This window comes from Pan paniscus, chromosome 2 (genome assembly GCF_029289425.2).
Source record: "Pan paniscus chromosome 2, NHGRI_mPanPan1-v2.0_pri, whole genome shotgun sequence".
NCBI classification, from domain to species: domain Eukaryota; kingdom Metazoa; phylum Chordata; class Mammalia; order Primates; family Hominidae; genus Pan; species Pan paniscus.
This window is the reverse complement of record NC_085926.1, coordinates 49,670,434-49,690,928: the sequence shown is the minus strand read 5'-3', so window position 1 is coordinate 49,690,928 and position 20,495 is coordinate 49,670,434. Positions and strand designations below refer to the sequence as shown.

Genomic DNA, 20,495 nt, shown 5'->3' with positions numbered 1-20,495 from the left:
ATCCTGACTCCTCTCCTCCACCTGTGCCCTCCCCTACCTACCTGGGCAGGCCCTTATCTCCTGTGTGGGGACACCTGGGCTCCCTGTCTCTCAGCCCCTGCACTCCGGCGTACACACTGCGGCAGCCAGAGAGAGGTTCTGACAGCACAGACCCACCCTCGTGCCCGGCTCAGGGCCTTGCTCTCGCTGTGCCCTCAGCCCTGCACCGGGGCAGCTTGTGCTCATCCCTGAAGGCAGCTCCGGCAGCACCTGCACGCCCCATCCACACCTCACCAAGATCCCTGGTCCCCTGCCAGGCACGCCCGACCCCTATGGCGTGGGTGCTGGCGGGAAAGAGAAGCTGCCCAGATGCAGGGCAGGCAGATCAGTATCTCCCTGCCTGAGTGGGTGGAGAGACTTGGGCACCCTCTGGTGGCCATAGGATGGCTCAGCATCCACAGCAGAGCAGGCTCAGGGACAGTCCCCCACCTGGCCCCAGAACTGCTCCCGGCCCACAGGCCTGTACACACCTTTGAGGGTCTTCCGCAGGTGCGAGAGGAGGCCCCCCAGGCGCTGCAGGTCAAAGTAGTCCACCTTGCCATTATAGAAGACCTGGGGCGGGATGTAGGCCTCTGCGAGGAATTGAGGAGGCTAGGCCAGTGGTCGCGGCCCAGTAGGAAGACCCTCCCCACAGCCCTCCCCTCCAATCTGGCCTAGCACAGCCTGGGAATTCTGGCTTTGGCCACTCACCCATCCAGGCAGACAGAGAAACTGTCTCCTGGACCAAGAAACAGACCTCCCCTACCTCTTCTCCACCCCTGCCATTTCAGGTCAGAGCCAGCAGCTGCATAACTTGGGGTGATGGGGGTACTCATGGCAGCCGTTCACTCAGGAGAAGCAGAGAGGCCCAGCCCCAGTCCTGTGGGATATCCCCCAATCCAGGGCAGGTAAGGCTCCCACTGACCCTTGGGGACTCAAACACAGGGCCCCCCAGCACCCACCCAAGGCAGCCCTATAAAGGACGCACAGAGGAATGGGGGGGCAAGGACGGAAGAAAAGAGCCCACAATGGTAGGAGCCCGTGGGACAATCAGAGCAAACACAGGATCGGCAGGCCTGGGGTGCAGGGCTCCTGCTGCCCCAGTGGAGAAGCCGCCTGTGGCTGGGTAGGACTCAACCAGGCAGGATGCCGGGGACAACTCCCCACAGCCCACAGCCTCAGCTCAGCACTCTGCACTAACATTAGGGGCTGCCCTACGCCTGGCTCTGTCCAGCCTCACTGACCTGGGACCCCGGTGCCACTCACCCTCACTGAAGGAAGCATGAGGATTGGAAGCCTTGTATTCATCCCAATAGTAGCGCAGGGCAGAGATCAGCCGGTGTAAAAAGCAGACCATGTACTCAGGGGGGCAGAGCATGGGCATGTTCTGTGGACACCAGGCATGAAACATGCATTGGTGCCAGCCCAGTGCCTTGCCCATTCCTCATCCAAGGCCCTGCCTGAGGGTCGAGGGTTGAGCAGGGAGGGAAAAGCAGCAGAGAAAAGCTTGGGGCTAGGCAGGGATGAGGCAGTCCGAGAAGTGCCAGGTGCTGAGGGCATGGCATGTGTAGTGCAGCCGGGGGTCCACAGTGGGCTGGCCTGGAGGACACCTACCCCCCGGCCACTGGCGTTCTCCTGCAGAAACTTGCGAAACTTGGTCAGGAAGATATACCTAGAAGCTTCACCCTTTGAGAGAGGGAAAAGTGAGGCTGTGCTGAGCTGAGAATGCAGGCTCAGACTGGGCTGGCTCAGTGCTGCACCTTCCCCCAGCCCCTGCCATGGGAACCAAACCCAGTTCCCACCCTCTGGGTCTTAAGGCCCAGTGCAGCATCCCTCCCCACAGGGCCCCACCCAGGGCTCTGGGAGTCACTCACCCCATTGTCATCTTTATTGTCCAGCAGCAGCTTCAGGATCTGGATCTGTAGTTCTTCCACCACTGGAGGTGAGGTGAGGAACATGGCCCTCAGGCTCCAGGAGATGGGGGGCAGGTTTGGGCCAGGGCTCCACCACCAGGGTTCCCCAAGTCCCACCTAGACATGGGCACCTCCAAGCACCCTCATGTGCACACACACACCTCCCACCCTACCCCGTGCCCAAGGCAGGCTGACCTTCAATGCGCTTCCTGAGCCGCTGGCAGCCCCGTTCGTAGGCTCGCCGCCGCAGCCGCTCCTCTGCGGTCTCCTCCTTCATCTCCGTGCTCTCTTTGCCCTAGGCAGGGGTAGCAGGTGGAATACAGCAGGGTCACCTGGGACCTAGCCAGGCCTCCTTCACTCAGAACACCCACACTCCATCCCCAGGGCTTCAGGGACCAGGGCCAGTGAAAAGGCCTCATGCTAGATGCCCAGTGGCCAGATGCCCAGGCCAGGGGCCTTGCCATGACCTCTGCCCATCCCACTTGGGGTGCACTCACCTCCCTACTGGAGCAGTGGGGCCACCAGGTGGTGGGAATGAGCTCCTGCAGGCCGGCCTCCTCCACACGCAGGGGGCTCTTGATGTAAAAGAAGACGACGGAGCGGAGCACGTCGAAGCTGGCGGGTGTCAAGGCAGGGCTCTGCTTGCCAAAGGGCACTCTGCACACCCTCAAGAGTCCTTCCCCAGGAGCCCATCCCTGGATGTGCCTACCACAGCTCTCCCACCACCACAGGGGCATGTTGCTGCTATGTGTCTGACCCCCAGGGCATGCTCCCTGACAAAAAGCTGTGGTGGTTAAGCCCACCAGCTCCAGTACCCAGCAAGTGCACGATAAGGGCTTGTCACAGGAACAGATGACTGTGGGACAAGCTGGAGAGAGGGACTGGTGGCCTTTTCTCAGGCCCCAACTCTGACCTCTGTGTCTCCCAGCTTTGTGTCTGCCTCCTGGAGGGTGGAAGACCCCAGACCAAGAAAACGGCTACAAGCTGAGGCTTCCCAGCCAGGGGCTCAAAGCTATGCTCTCACTCACTCATGCAGTTCTCAACAATTCTGGGAAGCAGGAAGAGCTGCCTCCTTAAAGATCTTGCAGGAATCCCCACTGTGGAACATGAACAAAAGTGCTGGGCTGTGGCCGAAGAGGGCAGGCCCTGTGGCCCCTCCCACACCTCTGCATAGCCTGAGTCTGCAGTCATTCAGTCTGAGTCTGAGTCTGCAGCCTGGCTAGGCTGGCTGGCCAGGCTCAGTCCTTTGCTCTCTCGTCCTTGCTCTGTAGAGAAAATGCCACATGTTGGGCAGCTCTGGTCCTCCTGATGCTCCCAGGGGACCCCTGGCCTGATGACACTCCCCTTCCTGGCCTCTGCTGAGTCCAGAGGGCACCCCATGTCTGGCCTGCCAGGCAGCAAGGAAAGGATACAGGACATTGCTAAGCAGAAACTTGCGGGACTTCTCATGCCTCAGGATGGCGATAGTGAGCCGCAGGTAATGGATCTGTGGAGAGGGGGCGTTCAGAGTGGACAGGCGAGTCCCAGGGGGCTCAGGGCAGGGGTAGGGGCTCCCACCTGTAGGCCCAGGTCTGGGACAATGGGTGAGAATCGGTACAGCCGAAGCAGAGACATCATCAACTGCTTGAGGCAATCTTGTACCTCGTAGTCCTGGGGGAAGAGATGCCAAGGCAGCCATGACTGGGGCCTTTTCCAAGATTCTCCCCGTATCTTCCCGACCCCAGTGAAGACTGACAGCCAGGCCTGAGGCCTGAGGTCAGGAGCCTCACCTCCATGAAGAGCCACAAGAGGTCCAGGACCTGGTGCACCACGGACTGTGCCTGTGTGGGTGTGCCCTTCTCCACGATGCCCAGCAGGAAGCTCATGAGCACAGCCTCCACCAGATACACCTTGCGCTGCACCAAGGCCAGGCACTGGTGAGGTGGTGGCCTTCCACTCTGGTCAAGGCACCCCTGCCCTGGCACATGGCCGAGGCACAAGCCTCAGGCACAGAGCCTTGAGCCACTCGAGCAACACCAAACATAGATGACCCCTTCCGGGGTCTGACTGAGGGACAAGAAGGTCATTGCCCCACGGCTCCTCTAAGGCTTGGCACACGCAGTTTCCTTGGCCTGGGATGTTATTATCCTTCAGTCTTCTTTCCAGGACATCCCCTGATGCCCTTGGTTGGCAATGTCCCTGTTTCCCTGGGGGACTGACTGAGGTCTGAGGGCCCTGGTCACATGGGGCCCCCGCCAGGTGATGCTGTGGGACCTCAGCACTGCAGCCCTCAGTGAGGGCACATCTACCACGGGCGTGTCTAGCATGGCCTATCTCCTCCCCTCCCATGCCCCTCCCAATGCCGCTCACCAGAAGTGGTGCAAAGTGATGGAAGATGTGGGCCAGTGTGAGGAGGACGGTGGGCTGGCCCCGCAACCGCCACTTGGAGCTCTCCTTGTCCAACAGCCGTCCCTCCTGTGTGGAGGGGGAGGAGGGAGAAGTGTGAGGGGCAGGAGGCTGTGGAAGCCCCCCACCCCGCCTGGCCCAGACCCCAGCTCACCACAGGGTCCAGCTCCACACTCAGCACTGCCCGGAAGCAGCCCAGCAACCTCTGTGCCCGCACCAGGTCAGCACTCGGTGGGTCCTGCAGGGGCCGGTAGCCTGCCACTGGGTAGGTGCCAGAGTTAAGCCAGCAACGCCTTATCTGTGGCTCAGACATGCCTACTCCCTCTCCACTGCCCACCCCCCACCCCGGGGCCTGGGCTCTAGGGCAGGGCTGGTTTGCATCACAACTTGCCCACTTATTCTCCCTAGGGAGGATGCTTCACATTCCTCATCTGTTCAGTGGAGACAAGGGCACCCAACCAACCAGGCTGCTGCGAGGAAAGTTTTCTTCGACACCCTGCATGGCCCCCCACTAACTCTGCAGCAGCCAGGGCCTGCCACCAGCCCATGGCACCCCTGGGGTAGGGAGCCCCTCATCCCAGCTTCCCCAAGAGCTTCTGAGCAGCCCACAGCCATCTTCACAAAATGATATCGCAGAGGACGGCTGCCAAAGTTGAAGGCCACGGACTCCTTGAAAGAGAGGCTGATGGCTGGGAAGTAGGCCATACCCAGGCCCCTGGATAGGTTCTCAAAGGCAGTGCCCAGTGATACACCGTTCCTGGGGAGAAGGGTGGGTCTGTGAGCCAGTGCTAAGCATGTGGCTGCCCACCCTCAGGCTATCAAACTCAGTCTGGCCCCTTACAGGGCCCAGGAAACTGGAGGCAGTCTGGGGAGGTCCCAGGGGCCAGGCCTGTGCATAGAGATAGGAAACTCACAGGCAGAAGGACAGAGTGCCATCATCCAGGTCGATCAGGCAGCTCACGATGTCCCCCGCTGCCCACGCCTGCCATGAGAGGAGGCCTCACCAGATGCACAGAAGCCCAGCAGCCTGCTGACTCTGAACCCCAGCTGCGTTTCCAGAACCACCCAAGGGAGACTAGCCACAAGGACAAAGGACCTGGGTCCCTGACCCTTCCCTGGTGCCCTGTAGTCCCTTATGGCTGCCCAGCGGCTCCAAATAAGCTGTAGTAACAGTCATGGGGCGGATGACCCACAGGGGCTTGGCTCTCACCTTGCCATAATTCGTAGTGGTCACGTTCCACTTGCGCACGCGGTTGCCATCATAGGCATAGGAGTTGTGTGTATCTCCAACCCCCTCCTAGGGAGGAAATGCCTATGAGGTCCCTGGTGAGGCAGGCAGGGTCTGGGCCAGAGCCCACCAATCACCAGCCTTGGATGCATATGGCTCTACAGAAGGGAACAGATGATCTGAGGGAAAGAGTAAGAGGTATTCTCTGAGTTGGGGTGCCTGGGATTGGGTGGGACACGTTTCTTCTCCAAAGGGCAGTCCAGGTTAGTTAGGGTCCTAGGCAGTTCTGAGGGGATCTGGAGACCTGATGAGGCCTGTGGCAGGAGAAGCTCTCCCTGGGCCCAGGGAGGGGTCCCCTCCCCAATGTGTACCTCCTGGTTGAAGCGGCAGCTGATGGTGCACCAGCCGATCTGCATGAGCCCCTGGGAGGAGATGAGGACCTCGTAGACCCATTTCCCTGGAAAGAGCTGAGTTAGGGCCATGAGGTGGACAAAGACTGCCTCTTGCCTCATGCCTGGGCCCTTAAACTTTCTCCTAACTACCTAGGCCACAGCAGGGTAAGGTCTTACCTTTGTACACGCATGTGGTAGAGCGGATGGTGCCAAAGTTGCTGTGTCCAATCACCTGGGTGAAGAAGAGGGGTGGTGGGCTTGCTCCCAGGCACACAGAGCATCTCCCCAAGGGAAAAAGACCCCATCCCCAACTGAGCCAGCCCTGGTGGTATTTGCCTGTGGTGGCCAACACTGCACTGTGCCTGAGGACGGTGGGAGGGGGTAGGCTTGTATCAGGAAGGATCCTGGGCCAAGGCAGGATGAGAGAGGGACTCAGGGCTGTGCTGGGAAGGGCTGGGGGCTGAGGCCACATCAAGACTGTTTCAGGGCTTTAGTGGGAGAGTTTGAGGACTGAGAACACAATGGTCTGGGGCCACGTCAGGACAAGTTTTGGCTGCAGCCCCATCAGATGAGTAGAGAGACTAGGGCCACATCAGGAGGAGCCTGGGGCTATGTCAGAAGGGGCTGGACCTGGGTCTCCACACCTCACCCTCACTCACCCCCAGCAGGTCATCATCCACCAGGAGAAGCCCCTCAAAGCCGCCTGTGTGGTCCAGGACCACAGTGGATGGGCCAAGCCGCCCTTCAACCTGTCCTGAAAAGAGGAGAGGTGGGGTCAGGCAGGGTGGAGCATTTGACAGGATGCATAGGGTGTCCTGAGCTCACCAGACGTCTCCAGGCCCCCTACGTCCCAGCTCTGCACCTCCCAACCCCACTCCAGAGGTGGCCACATACCCTGGCTTTCCTCCTCCTCATTGTCCACCTGTAGCAACTGGTCCAAATGTTCTGGCAGGTTCTGGAAGTTCAGGGGTTTCCTGGGGAAAGTGAGAGGCTGCCAGGGGTCCACAAGTCCTTGACATCAGCCAGATGACACTAAATCCCATCCTTTCCCCTGAGCTCACAGGGGGGCTGCCTAGACTCCAGAAAAAGGGCTGTGCCTAGTCCTAGATTCTGGCATGCAGGAGGTCAGAAGGCTGAATTCTCCACTAAACTCAAAAGTATAACCGGTCCAGGCCGGGTGTGGTGGCCCATGCCTGTAATCCCAGCACTTTGGGAGGCCGAGGCGGGTAGATCACCTGAGGTCAGGAGTTCGAGACCAGCCTGGCCACATGGTGAAACCCCATCCCTACTAAAAATACAAAAATTAGCTGGGTGTGGTGGTGCATGCGTATAATCCCAGCTACTCGGGAGGCAGAGGCAGGAGAATCGCTTGAACCTTGGTGGGGCAGAGGTTATAGTAAGCCAAGATCGTGTCATTGTACTTCAGCCCAGGCAACAAGAGTAAGACTCTGTCTCAAAAAAAAAAAAAAAAAAAGTATGTGGCCGGGTGCGGTGGCTCATGCCTGTAATCCCAGCACTTTGGGAGGCTGAGGCGGGCAGATCACGAGGTCAGTAGTTCAAGACCAGCCTGGCCAACATGGTGAAATTGCGACTCTACTAAAAATACAAAAAGTAGCTGGGTGCGGTGGCATGTGCCTGTAATACCAGCTACTTGGGAGGCGGAGGCAGGAGAATTGCTTGAACCTGGGAGGCGGAGGTTGCAGTGAGCCATGATCGCGCCACTGCACTCTAGTCTGGGTGACAGAGCAAGACTCTGTCTCAAAAAAAAAAAAAAAAAAAAAAGTAGCCCTCTCTAAGTCTTAATTCCTTCATCTGTAAAAACAGAATAATGACTTATGTTAGAGATGCTGTGAAGAGCCCAGGGAATAACAAGTGCTGTCTGCATAGCACATAACCTGTCCGCTCTCAAAGGTGGCTGTGCTGATGATGTCTGGAAGAAGAAGGCTGGGAGAAATGCTGGTTCCCAAAGTGGTCAGTACCAAGGCCACCTAGTCCAACCCTTGCCCCTAGGCCTGTGGTTCCTTTGGGGCAGATTCCAGTCTCGCCACCACCCAGCCAGGGGAGTCTGTGTTGAATGGGACATGTCCTGGAAGTATGAAAGGCTCAGCCCTCTGAGCTGCTGGATGGCTCTGTCCTGTACCCGCCAGTCCATAAATGGTCAGCGGAGCACATGACCCACCTACCCGGGCCAAAGGAGTTGGGAAAAATCTGTCTGGGTGGCCCCCTCATCCTCTCAACACACACGCCTAGAGGAAAAAGGGTACTGTCTAATGCCAGTCAGTGCTGTCCTGAGCTCAGCTGCTAAGAATAGCAGGGAGTGAGGTGGTGGTAACCAGCAGGACTCAGGCAGAACAGAGGCCCATTACACACCTGGCTGCCCACAGGCTGCCACCACCTGCTCTTCCACCTTTAATGCCAGTTCCTACCCCACTCATCCACACAGACAGAAAGCTCTGGAAGGGGACAAAGGTGGGACAAGCACCCTGACAAAGTAGCCACTACCCAGGCTCAGGGATCACATATTCCCCCAGTGTAAGCCACTCTCAGCCCTGAGCTGTAGGAGCAGAGATGCACAAAGGCCCCTCCCCACTGCTGCTCTGTCCCAGGCCAAGGCCAGGTGGTGGCTATGCAGTCGGGGTGCTCAGCTAGTAGCATAGAAGGCTAAAGCCAACCCCATCTCTGAATACCCCAGTGGGCCCAAGGATAAAGGAGCCTTCCTCAAAAGCAGTTACAGGCCAAGCATGGTGGCTCACACCTGTAGTCTCAGCACTTTGGGAGGCTGAGGTGGGAGAATCACTTGAGCCCAGGGGTTTGAGACCAGCCTGGGTGACACAGTAAGACCCTGTCTCTTAAAAAAAAAAAAAAAATTAGCTGGGTGCTGTGGCATGTGCTTGTGGTCCCAGCTATGTGGGAGGCTGAGGTGGGAGGATTCCTTGAGCCTGGGACTTTGAGGTTGCAGTGAGCTATGATTGTGACATAGCGAGACCCTGTCTCAAAAGAAAACAGTTCTTAACAAGCCCACACTTGGAACGGCTACTCTTGTACCTGACCCCAAAAGTCGTGTGCCCGTCCTGAGAGCAGACTGCACATATCTGTGGGCAGTCGGCCTGAGACAGCCACCACTGAGTGCCTACAGCACTGCCCATTTGGCCAAGACCAGCAACTTCCCTGACCTTTTTGGATCTCCTAGGTCCCAGTTCAGGGCCCTGAATACCCACAACCACTGACTGACAGCCCTACCACCTGCTGTCTCTCCTGGCGGCCACAGCAGCAGCAGCAGCAGCAGCAGCAGCAGCAGGACCATCTCTGGTATCACATGAGGTAGGGATCAGATGGCTCTGAGAACAGGCCAGGACTGAGTATGGGGTGGGGGTGGGCAGGAACTCTCTGCAAGCAGGCACTTTCTGATCACCACAGTTGCTTAAATAGAACAGGTAACGTTGCTGCCTTTTGGACCTGCCTAAAGGGCAGAAGTCGTAAAAGACAGAACAGCTAAGGCTGATGAGGGGGTGAGAGACAGGGACAACCGTGCCTCACTGCAGGGAGGGAGAACCTACTTGATCCTTTGAAGAAGTAATCTGGCAACAGTCTTAAAAGTGACTGCAGTTCAAACACTCTAGCCACATGACTCCAGCCCTGGGCATACTCACAGCATTGTTTACAAAAGCAAAAGTCCTTCCAAACTAGGGCACTTGTATGGGCCACAGCAGACCCCCTGGCCCTAAAGATGCTCAGTAAGATAAATTGATAATGGGGAAAAATACTCACGGGATAACATTTGATGATAAAAATAGGATGCAAAGTTCTATAGACTTTTGGAAGTGAGGGACATGTCCATTACCTTGATGGTAGTGATGGTTTCACGGGTTTTATATATATGTTAACACTTATCAAATTGTACACTTTAAGTATGTGTAGTTTATTGTATATTAATCATAGCTCAATAAAAACGTTTTAAGAAAAGAACTGAAGGTGATAAATTTTTTTAAAGTTTTCTATACAGCATAATCTGAACTACATACATTATAAGATAAACAGACATGAAGTTAAAAAGCTTCTGCATAGCAAAGTAAACGATCAACAAAGTGAAGAGACAGCCCACAAATGGGAGAAAATATTTGTAAACTACCCATCTGACAAGGGATTAATAACCAGAATATACAAAGAACGCAAACAACTCTATAGGAAAAAAACTAATAATTCCATCAAAAGATGGGCAAAAGATATGAACAGACATTTCTCAAAAGAAGACATACGAATGGCAAACAGTCATATGGAAAGGTATTCAACGTCACTGGTCATCAGAGAAATGCAAATCAAAACTACGAGATATCATCTCACCCCAGCTAAAATGGCTTTTATCCAAAAGACAGGCAATAACAAATGCTGGCGAGGTTGTGGAACCCCTGTATGCTGTTAGTGGGAATGTAAATTATAATAGTGCAATCACTATCGAGAACAGTTTGGAGGTTCCTCAAAAAACTAAAAATTGGTCAAGTGTGGTGGCTCGTGCCTGTAATCTCAGCACTTTGGGACGTCCAGGTGGATCACCTGAGGCTAGGAGTTCGAGACCAGCCTAGCCAACATGGCGAAACCCCATCTCTACTAAAAATACCAAAATTAACTGGGTGTGGTGGTTTGCGCCTGTAATCCCAGCTACTCGGGAGGCTGAGGCAGGAGAATTACTAGAACTTGGGAGGCAGAGGTTGCAGTGAGCCAAGATCATGCCACTGCACTCCAGGCTGGGCAACAAGAGCAAAACTCCATCTCAAAAAAAAAAAAAAAAAAAAAAAAAGGCCAGGCACACTGGCTCACGCCTGTAATCCCAGCACTTTGGGAGGCCGAGGTGGGCGGATCACGAGCTCAGGAGATCAAGACCATCCTGGCTAACACGGTGAAACCCCGTCTCTACTAAAAATGCAAAAAATTAGCTGGGCGTGGTGGCGGGCGCCTGCAGTCCCAGCTACTTGGGAGGCTGAGGCAGAAGAATGGCATGAACCTGGGAGGCGGAGCTTGCAGTGAGCTGAGATTGTGCCCCTGCACTCCAGCCTGGGCAACAGAGCAAGACTCCATCTCAAAAAAAAAAATTTTTCAAAAAAAAAAAAAACTAAACTAAAAATTGAGCTACCATATGATCCAGCAACCCCACTGCTGGGTATATACCTGAAAGAAGGGAAATCAGTATATCAAAGAGATATCTGCATTCCCATGTTTGTTGCAGCACTGTTCACAATAGCCAAGATTTGGAAGCAATCTAAGTGTCCATCAACAGATGAATAAATAAAGAAAACATGGTACATATACACAACGGAGTACTATTCGGCCATAAAAAAGAATGAGATCCTGTAATGTGCAACAACTTGGATGGAACTGGAGGTCATTATGTTAAGTGAAATAAGCCAGGCAGAAAAAGACAAACATTGCATGTTATCACTTATTTGTGACAGCTAAAAATTAAAACAATTGAACTCATAGAGGCAAAGTACTGGATGGTTACCAGAGGCTTGGAAGGGTAGTGTAGGGCTTGTGGGGAGATGGGGATGGCTAATGCGTACAAAAAAATCGAATTAATAAGACCTATCTGGTAGCAGAACAGAGTGACTATAGTAAATAATAATTGTACATTTAAAAATAACTAAAAGAGTATAACTAGATTGTTTATAAGACAAAAGATAAATGCTTGAGGGGATGGATACCCCATTTACCATGATGTGATTATTACGCATTGCATGCCTGTATCAAAGTATCTCATGTACCCTATAAATATATATACCTACTACATACCCACAAAAATTAAAAATTAAAAATGTAACACAAAGAAAGAAAACAGAAAAGAATCACATTTGAATAGTCATGTTAAAATAACAAGATAGCAGGTGCTTTTCCTTCTTTTTTTAGAGACAGGGTCTTGCTCTGTCACCCAGGCTAGAGTGCAGTGGCATGCAGAGGCCAACTCACTGCAGCCTCAACCTCCTAGGCTCAAGTGATCCTCCCACATCAGCCTCCCTAACAGCTGGGACTACAGGTGCACACCACCATGCCCAGGTAATTTCTGTATTTTATTGTAGAGATGGGGTCTTGCCATGTTGCTCAGGCTGGTCTTGAACTCCTGGACTCAAGCAATCTACCCACCTTGGCCTCCCAAAGCGCTGGGATTACAGGTGTGAACCACTGTGCCTGGCCCTCTAAGTTTCTGCTAAAATGTACTTGTAACTTTTATGCTGACTACACTTAAAAGTATTAAACTTGTAAAGAAAAGGCCCTGGAGGAGTTTGTTCTTTACAAGGTCAGTCAGAAGCTACAAGGGGCCAGGCTGGGGCCAAGGTGAGGGCAGGTACATGCAGGGGCAGATGCTGGGTATGGAGTAGGTGCCAGGTGCTAGCTGGGCATGAATGTGCACCCGCTCCCTGACCTCTGCTCCCTGACTCTCAGAAGGAACTAGCACTGCCTGGAGACAGGAAGAAGCAGAGTACGGAAGGCAGACTCTCTGGCCAGAGATCTCGCAGCCAGGAGCACAGTGAGAACAGAGCCTAAGCCTATCTGTCCAGAGCCCAGGCTCCCTTTCCCTACAACTGAAGCCTCCTTATTCTGGTCTGGCCCAGCAGAGTGAGGAGGGGCCACCCACCCAGCCATACCTGCTGGTGGCTGCATGTTCAGAAGAGGAAAAGATGCGGTTCAGGTAGTCATTCAGCAGCTTCTCCTGCACAATGCCTGAGCCACAAGTCAGAAGGGAGAAAAGGGCCACATGATCAGTGCAGCTCCTGGCCCCTGCTGGCCCCAGAGACTTCTGGTCCTAGGCCAGCCACAGGTGCAGCAAGGCCTGAGGCCTTTGTCCCTTCCTTCTCCTCCCAACAAGAGGAGCCTCCTTCCTTCCCTGCCAGCCCTTACCTGTGACCCTGGATTTCTCAGCATCTGAGGTCAGCCTATAGCTCTTGCGGGAGAAAGACATGCCGGCCCCCTTGGATGCCATCCTTCATCTCTCATGGGCAGCCAGTGGTCCTGGAGGCTGAGCCAGACACAGAGCCTGTCTACTCAGGGCCAGCCAGGGGCCCCCACACCTGACCTCAGTCCTGCCATGGCAGGAAGGCTTGGGAGCAGGTGAGGCCAGGGGCATGCACACTAACACATAGGGCAGGGGAATGCAGGGGCTCCCAGCTTCCTACACAGGGAGGGTAGCCAGGGTCTAGGCCCATGTAACAGGGACCACTTCTTGTTCTCCAGTGTCCCTGTGCCCAGCACAGGGCTGGGCAGAGAGCAGGTACTAGATATATTTTTGCCGAACCATAACAAAATGTCTCAGCTCTGTGGAAATCAGACCAAAATGTCCAAAGTGAGGTGTCCTAGGGGCAGAGCCCCTGTATCCATCTCAGTTGTAAGCCATACTAAGTCCAGCTCACAACCAGAAGCGACAATCCTACACATTCCCCCAAGTGCAGACCACCACTGGTCTGGTCATCTCTAGCCATAAGTCCCACTTACTCCCCACAAGGCTGGAGCCTCTTTCCTCAGCCCTGGGTTCCTCCCTTCTTTTATCCATGGTCCTGATAGTTTCACCATTCCCACTCACACATGTGGCCTCCCACCTCATCCAAGCACCACCCTTGCCCAGCCCTCATGGCAAACTCCATTGGTCCTCCTAGTGCATCTATCCCTCACATCATGTTGCTGCTGCAGCTGCTCCAGAACCTGCACTGAGTCCCTGGTGCTGGCCTCACTGATGTGTAGCGGTGCTGTCCAACACAGCAGCCGTCATCCACATGAGGTTACTTAAATTTAAAGTTTTAAAAATTAACAATTCGATTTCTCAGTTGCCTTAGCCACATTTCAAGAGTTCAATGACCACATGTGGCTAATGGTTACTCTGTTGGACAGCACAAAGGTAGAACATTCCCACCATCATATAAAGTTCTATTAGACAGCGCAGGTCTAGAGTTTCGCTCTGCAGCACTGCCTTAGCCAGCACTCCCTACTCTGCAGTTCAGTCTCTTATCTCACCCCAAACAGACCCTCTACTCCCGCCACAAACCCTTGTGGGTCTGCACCACGCCTGCTCCTCGGGAAGGTGATTTTCCCGACCTCGGGCCCTCGGTGGGCGTCCATGATCGGTGCCCCTTCACTACCAGAGTAGTTGAAGATCTGATTAAACGCAGTCATTCATTTGATGAGCAGACCTTCCAGACACCCGGAGTGGGCTCCGGGTGTCAGTTGCTGAGGACCCAGGTGAGAGGCGGACCTTGTCCCCGCCCGGGGACTCCCTGTCACGGCTATCCCGTCCAACCCCGCCGGGGTATCCGGACTCAGAACTGAACCTACTCCGTCTGGGAGCCCAAGGACGGCGAGGGCGGCGCATGGCTCCCCCAAGTCGCCCCCGTCTGGCCCCAAGCTCCACAGGACCTGCCAGACCAGCTTCCGCTCGGAGTTTCGCACCCAGATCCCTGCGCTGCAGGTGCCCTCGCACTGGACTAGCCTGGACCGCGAAGGGAATAGCCGGAACCCGCCAGGCTCAGAGCCCTGCCGCCCCTCACTCACCCCGAGCCTCGGCCGCCGCGACCCGGCTCACAACATCCGCCCAACCTCTTGGCTACGGCCTCCGTTCAGGGCCAAATCACGCGCACGCTTGCGCACTGAGCCTCCAGCCGCGCACGCGCACTGGCCCGCGCCCAGCCTCCGCTAGGGGACCCCCTCCATGGCTTCCCACCGGGTTGTTCCAGGCCTCAGCTTCGCCGAAAGGCCTCACCACCTCCGACCTCCGCCTGCCCTGGGGATGCTCCCAGCCCTGCTGCGGCAGAACGCGACATGCTAACCGCAATCCCTAGGCCGCCTGTCTCCTACCCATACTTAGAGGCCCCGCTCAGACGGTCCTTAAAACGTCTGAAAGGCCGTTCCTGCCAGAGTCCCTGCTACCTGTTACCTCCACCCCTATTTAGTCCTAGTGGACAGCCTCGCTCACCTTCCCTGGGATGACACTTCTGGCGGCTGAGATGAGCGAGCCTCTCTGGGCTCTGCCGCCGGGTGTGGGCTGACCTGCCTACAGCTGGGGCCTGATAAGGCAGCAGCAAAAGGGTGGAGGGGAGGCAGTGTTGAAGCTGGGGCAAGTAATTTTCCCCAATTTACAGGGAAAAACCGAAATTCAGAAAAGTTTAATGTCACCCAGGGGCTGGAGCCCAGACCTCTGGCAGCTCTCACTTTCACAATGCCCTTGGGCTGACTAGGCTGCAGAGGGGTTTCACCCCAACCCCAGGGCACCTCAAGTGTCCCCACCAAACCTTCCTAACACCTGTCCACTAAGTAGAGAGGCCTCTCAGGGGGCTAGCTGTACTAGGCCCTTGCAACTGACCTATGGGACCTGAGGCCTGGCCCCTCATGGCTCCTGTCACCAGGTCTCAGGTCAGGGTCCAGCAGGCCCTGAGCTGACGTATGGAGCCAGAGCCACCCAATCCCGTAGGGACAGGTTTCACAACTTCCCGGATGGGGCTGTGGTGGGTCACAGTGCAGCCTCCAGCCAGAAGGATGGGGTGGCTCCCACTCCTGCTGCTTCTGACTCAATGCTTAGGGGCCCCTGGTGAGTGCCCCCAACCCTGATCCCCATCTGCCTTCAGGAGGGGGTTGGCCCCATTCTCCTATTCTAGGATGAGAAAAAAGTCGGGGAGCCAGAGGCTCAGTGGGCATGGGGCAGTGACCTTGCCCTCTTGAGCACAGCTGGGAAGCCCTAGGAACACATAGACATTGCCCACTTAGGCCTCTATTAGCACATCTGCTCTAGCACTGAAGCAGTGTCAGGACCACACAGATGCACGCACACAGCAGGCAGTGACCCCTCCTGAGCCTGATCTACCCCTCTAACCTAGCATATGCCTTTGTGCAGGTGAGAGCCCAGATTTGGAGTCTGAATGCCTAGCCAGGGCCCCTGGCTGGGTAATGTGATGGCTCTGAGCCTTAGCATTCTCATTTGAGAGATGAGGTGGGGCAAGCTTCATCACCCACTGCTCTCACAGAGCGTATGTGTTAGATCTGAGCCCGGTGCCTGGGCCCCTAAACAGAGGCATTGGTGATAACTACCAAGTCTGGGCCTGCTTCCCAGGGGAAATTTTTTTCACAAGTATCTGTGCAGGGGGCTAGACTGGCCCTTGAAAGTGCATACAGGGTCCATCCCAGAAGCCTTGTAGCTTTGATCCCCTGAATGAACAAAGTGTGGACATGCCAATACACATTACTGACATGTATGCCCACCTGACCTGCACCCACTCATGCCCACTCTGCAGGGCAGCGCTCGCCATTGAATGACTTCCAGGTGCTCCGGGGCACAGAGCTACAGCACCTGCTACATGCGGTGGTGCCCGGGCCTTGGCAGGAGGATGTGGCAGATGCTGAAGAGTGTGCTGGTCGCTGTGGGCCCTTAATGGACTGCCGGTGAGTGGCCACTGGGCCTAGATAAGACTGGGGGCAGGGAAGCCTGGGCTGTGGCGTTACCCTGTGCCTTCTTCTCTCCAGGGCCTTCCACTACAACGTGAGCAGCCATGGTTGCCAACTGCTGCCATGGACTCAACACTCGCCCCACACGAGGCTGCGGCGTTCTGGGCACTGTGACCTCTTCCAGAAGAAAGGCAAGTGGGGGTGGAGAGGGGCAGGGTGGGAGACAGGGGACCTCAGCCCAAGTTGTCTTCTGTCTCTTGCTCCCAGACTACGTACGGACCTGCATCATGAACAATGGGGTTCGGTACCGGGGCACCATGGCCACGACCGTGGGTGGCCTGCCCTGCCAGGCTTGGAGCCACAAGTTCCCGAATGATCACAAGTGAGACAAACACCTTCCCTCCGTCCCGGCCTGGGGCCTTCCCCCAGCACACACTATAGTGATGCTCTGGGCCCTCAGGTACACGCCCACGCTCCGGAATGGCCTGGAAGAGAACTTCTGCCGTAACCCTGATGGCGACCCCGGAGGTCCTTGGTGCTACACAACAGACCCTGCCGTGCGCTTCCAGAGCTGCGGCATCAAATCCTGCCGGGAGGGTAAGCGGCGCCGGGTCAAGCTGGGAGAGTGGAGGGACAAGCCCACGTCCATCCACGAACCCACTGGCTCTTTGTCTCCAGCCGCGTGTGTCTGGTGCAATGGCGAGGAATACCGCGGCGCGGTAGACCGCACGGAGTCAGGGCGCGAGTGCCAGCGCTGGGATCTTCAGCACCCGCACCAGCACCCCTTCGAGCCGGGCAAGTACGCGTAGGCGGTATCGGCGTCCTGGGGGCCGGGCTTGGGAAGGTCCAGGACTCCAGGGGCAGGGCTCCGTGTAGGGCAATTGGGCGGGGCCAGATAAGCCAGAGTCCCAGGGTCTTGTTCACGCCCCATTACCGCCCCCAGGTTCCTCGACCAAGGTCTGGACGACAACTATTGCCGGAATCCTGACGGCTCCGAGCGGCCATGGTGCTACACTACGGATCCGCAGATCGAGCGAGAGTTCTGTGACCTCCCCCGCTGCGGTAGGCGGCGGGGACCAGGCCTGGGAGGGTACCTGGGAACCTTGGGGAGGGGCGTGGCTTGGCCGGGGAGGTAAGAGGGGCTGGGCGTGACCTGAGAGCATATCTCGTGGAGTACCGTACACCTGGGAAAGGCGGGTTTGGTCCCAGCCCCAGAGGGATCTCAGCTCTCGCTCGGGGCCCGACCTATCTCGGTCCATCTAAGGGTCCGAGGCACAGCCCCGCCAAGAGGCCACAACTGTCAGCTGCTTCCGCGGGAAGGGTGAGGGCTACCGGGGCACAGCCAATACCACCACCGCGGGCGTACCTTGCCAGCGTTGGGACGCGCAAATCCCGCATCAGCACCGATTTACGCCAGAAAAATACGCGTGCAAGTGAGGTGGGGGGGGCGGGCGTTGGGACGTGCTGCTGCGGGTGAGACGGGAGGAGGGTAGTCACGGGCTCAGGGCTGGAGGCTGGCGGGCTAGGGCTGAGTGGAGCGCCTGCTTAGAGACCTTCGGGAGAACTTCTGCCGGAACCCCGACGGCTCAGAGGCGCCCTGGTGCTTCACACTGCGGCCCGGCATGCGCGTGGCCTTTTGCTACCAGATCCGGCGTTGTACAGACGACGTGCGGCCCCAGGGTGAGGCCCAAGCTTGGGGGCTACAGAGCCGGGGCTGGAAGCCTGGAACCGGAGGGCCGGGGCGAGGTCTCGGCCTGATGGCTGCCCGCACCCGCCACAGACTGCTACCACGGCGCAGGGGAGCAGTACCGCGGCACGGTCAGCAAGACCCGCAAGGGTGTCCAGTGCCAGCGCTGGTCCGCTGAGACGCCGCACAAGCCGCAGTGAGTCCCTGGTGCTCCCGGCCCCGCCAGGGCCCTAACCCTGGGGCGGCATGCTTTGGTGTCTGGGACCAGAGCCTGGAAATGGTTGAGACTACCCTGCCACGATTTTGCTCCCGCTTCCGCCTAGGTTCACGTTTACCTCCGAACCGCATGCACAACTGGAGGAGAACTTCTGCCGGAACCCAGATGGGGATAGCCATGGGCCCTGGTGCTACACGATGGACCCAAGGACCCCATTCGACTACTGTGCCCTGCGACGCTGCGGTGAGCACTAGTGACGCTTCCCCCATGACCCTGCTTCAGCCCCCACCCAAAGGCTGGCTCCCTTAACCCCAGTGAACTTTGTCTTTCAGCTGATGACCAGCCGCCATCAATCCTGGATCCCCCAGGTTAGGAGTTGGGCCAGTTATGGGTCAGGCCCTTTAGCCCACGACATCCACACAGTCTGGGTTTCATCCATCCCACCCCATCCTACAGACCAGGTGCAGTTTGAGAAGTGTGGCAAGAGGGTGGATCGGCTGGATCAGCGTCGTTCCAAGCTGCGCGTGGTTGGGGGCCATCCGGGCAACTCACCCTGGACAGTCAGCTTGCGGAATCGGTGAGGCACAACTGCCTGTCTCCCACAGAGAGGAGCTGAGGTTGTGTCCTCTGTGGTTATCCCACTGGGGGCTGGGAATCTATCCCTGCCCCCAGAGATCCTAGCCAGAAGATGGCAGGTCTAGCATCTGTCCCAGGAGTCTGTTACCTGTCCTAATTCCCCACTCCTCTAGGCAGGGCCAGCATTTCTGCGGGGGGTCTCTAGTGAAGGAGCAGTGGATACTGACTGCCCGGCAGTGCTTCTCCTCCTGGTGAGCCTCCCTTGTGTTTGGGGACCCAGTCTCATCCCACCTTCCCCCTTCCCCAGGCAAGCTAACAAGTGAGCCTTGGGGCAATGGACTGAGAGTCACAAATGACCTAGCAGAGCTTCTCTCCCAGCCATATGCCTCTCACGGGCTATGAGGTATGGTTGGGCACCCTGTTCCAGAACCCACAGCATGGAGAGCCAGGCCTACAGCGGGTCCCAGTAGCCAAGATGGTGTGTGGGCCCTCAGGCTCCCAGCTTGTCCTGCTCAAGCTGGAGAGGTATGTGGACAACCTGGGAGGGTGTGAGGTGGGGCTGGGCCTTGTGGCCTCAGACCCTGAGTGCCCCCATTCTTGCTAAAGATCTGTGACCCTGAACCAGCGTGTGGCCCTGATCTGCCTGCCCCCTGAATGGTATGTGGTGCCTCCAGGGACCAAGTGTGAGATTGCAGGCTGGGGTGAGACCAAAGGTAAGAGCACAGTGCACAGGACTGCTGGTGGCCAGGAGGCCCAGCCCTGGATCTTCCTCCAGGACCCTCTCCTTCTCCCCATTCCCCTCACTGCAGGTACGGGTAATGACACAGTCCTAAATGTGGCCTTGCTGAATGTCATCTCCAACCAGGAGTGTAACATCAAGCACCGAGGACGTGTGCGGGAGAGTGAGATGTGCACTGAGGGACTGTTGGCCCCTGTGGGGGCCTGTGAGGTTGGTGGCAGGGCCCTGGGCCAGCCCTGGAAGGTATGGGGGGCTAGAAATGAACTATTTTATCGTGAAGCAGGCTAGTCATTGCTGTGGCCCGGGGCCCTCATCAGTTCTCCTACCTGCCAGGGTGACTACGGGGGCCCACTTGCCTGCTTTACCCACAACTGCTGGGTCCTGGAAGGAATTATAATCCCCAACCGAGTATGCGCAAGGTCCCGCTGGCCAGCTGTCTTCACGCGTGTCTCTGTGTTTGTGGACTGGATTCACAAGGTCATGAGACTGGGTTAGGCCCAGCCTTGATGCCATATGCCTTGGGGAGGACAAAACTTCTTGTCAGACATAAAGCCATGTTTCCTCTTTATGCCTGTACAGATGCTTCTTAGCCTTTGCTTCCAGGAAATGTGTCAGTGACTCCTTGCTAGGGCTCGGGTGGCTTGAGCCCAGCACACCCTGGGCTAGGTGATCTGTCCAGCCTAGGGGCTTCCCCAACCAAGGCAATGTCCCTGGGACTACTTTTGCCCATGGGTGCCGTGGAAAGACAGGGCCTCACACTAGTCCTCCAGACATACTCTTGGGAAGGGTGGTACAGAGTAGTTGCTAATGGAAGGGGCTGCAGCAGGGAAGCTAGGCTGGTACAGAGCCCTGGTTGCCAGGACAGGCAGAGGCTAAGCCTCTCACTGTTCCCTCCCTTCTCACGCTGGAGGCAGATGAAGCCCTTGT

The 20,495-nt window shown here is 56.5% G+C and overlaps 2 protein-coding genes across 5 annotated transcripts in view; one reads left to right on the top strand and one right to left on the bottom strand.

Moving 5' to 3' along the window:
• RNF123 (ring finger protein 123) overlaps positions 1 to 14,579 on the bottom strand; it is a 31,779-nt gene extending 17,200 nt beyond the window's left edge. The window contains exons 1-21 of one of the 2 annotated variants that reach the window (XM_034956468.3): positions 14,466 to 14,579; positions 12,825 to 12,942; positions 12,572 to 12,647; positions 6,831 to 6,910; positions 6,596 to 6,690; positions 6,114 to 6,168; positions 5,916 to 6,001; positions 5,527 to 5,613; positions 5,231 to 5,298; positions 4,948 to 5,073; positions 4,471 to 4,585; positions 4,281 to 4,385; positions 3,701 to 3,826; positions 3,489 to 3,581; positions 3,344 to 3,417; positions 2,429 to 2,546; positions 2,127 to 2,226; positions 1,893 to 1,954; positions 1,633 to 1,704; positions 1,285 to 1,405; positions 510 to 611 (exon numbers count right to left, since the gene is read on the bottom strand). In XM_034956468.3, coding sequence (XP_034812359.1) covers positions 510 to 611; positions 1,285 to 1,405; positions 1,633 to 1,704; positions 1,893 to 1,954; positions 2,127 to 2,226; positions 2,429 to 2,546; positions 3,344 to 3,417; positions 3,489 to 3,581; positions 3,701 to 3,826; positions 4,281 to 4,385; positions 4,471 to 4,585; positions 4,948 to 5,073; positions 5,231 to 5,298; positions 5,527 to 5,613; positions 5,916 to 6,001; positions 6,114 to 6,168; positions 6,596 to 6,690; positions 6,831 to 6,910; positions 12,572 to 12,647; positions 12,825 to 12,906 — 1,843 coding nt within the window. In that variant the 5' untranslated portion in view covers positions 12,907 to 12,942; positions 14,466 to 14,579. Of the gene's footprint in view, positions 1 to 509; positions 612 to 1,284; positions 1,406 to 1,632; positions 1,705 to 1,892; positions 1,955 to 2,126; positions 2,227 to 2,428; positions 2,547 to 3,343; positions 3,418 to 3,488; positions 3,582 to 3,700; positions 3,827 to 4,280; positions 4,386 to 4,470; positions 4,586 to 4,947; positions 5,074 to 5,230; positions 5,299 to 5,526; positions 5,614 to 5,915; positions 6,002 to 6,113; positions 6,169 to 6,595; positions 6,691 to 6,830; positions 6,911 to 12,571; positions 12,648 to 12,824; positions 12,943 to 14,249 lie in introns of both variants that reach the window. The other variant, XM_034956469.2, reaches the window with a different exon arrangement.
• MST1 (macrophage stimulating 1) lies at positions 14,565 to 20,144 on the top strand. Of its 3 annotated transcripts, none has more exons than XM_034956472.2 (18): positions 14,565 to 15,498; positions 16,199 to 16,346; positions 16,428 to 16,540; positions 16,617 to 16,731; positions 16,810 to 16,946; positions 17,028 to 17,148; positions 17,293 to 17,411; positions 17,614 to 17,782; positions 17,899 to 18,029; positions 18,130 to 18,232; positions 18,360 to 18,496; positions 18,586 to 18,621; positions 18,710 to 18,830; positions 19,003 to 19,080; positions 19,208 to 19,354; positions 19,436 to 19,542; positions 19,639 to 19,778; positions 19,902 to 20,144. In XM_034956472.2, the coding sequence occupies exons 1-18, from the start codon at positions 15,354 to 15,356 to the stop codon at positions 20,061 to 20,063; spliced, it is 2,229 nt and encodes a 742-aa protein (XP_034812363.1). In that variant the 5' UTR covers positions 14,565 to 15,353; the 3' UTR covers positions 20,064 to 20,144. The 3 variants fall into 3 exon arrangements, with proteins under 3 accessions (XP_034812363.1, XP_054965937.1, XP_034812364.1); XM_055109962.2 differs by having other exon boundaries at positions 14,596 to 15,498; positions 17,028 to 17,144; positions 18,710 to 18,870; XM_034956473.3 differs by lacking the exon at positions 17,899 to 18,029 and having other exon boundaries at positions 14,596 to 15,498; positions 17,028 to 17,144.
• Positions 20,145 to 20,495: the final 351 nt, after the last annotated feature.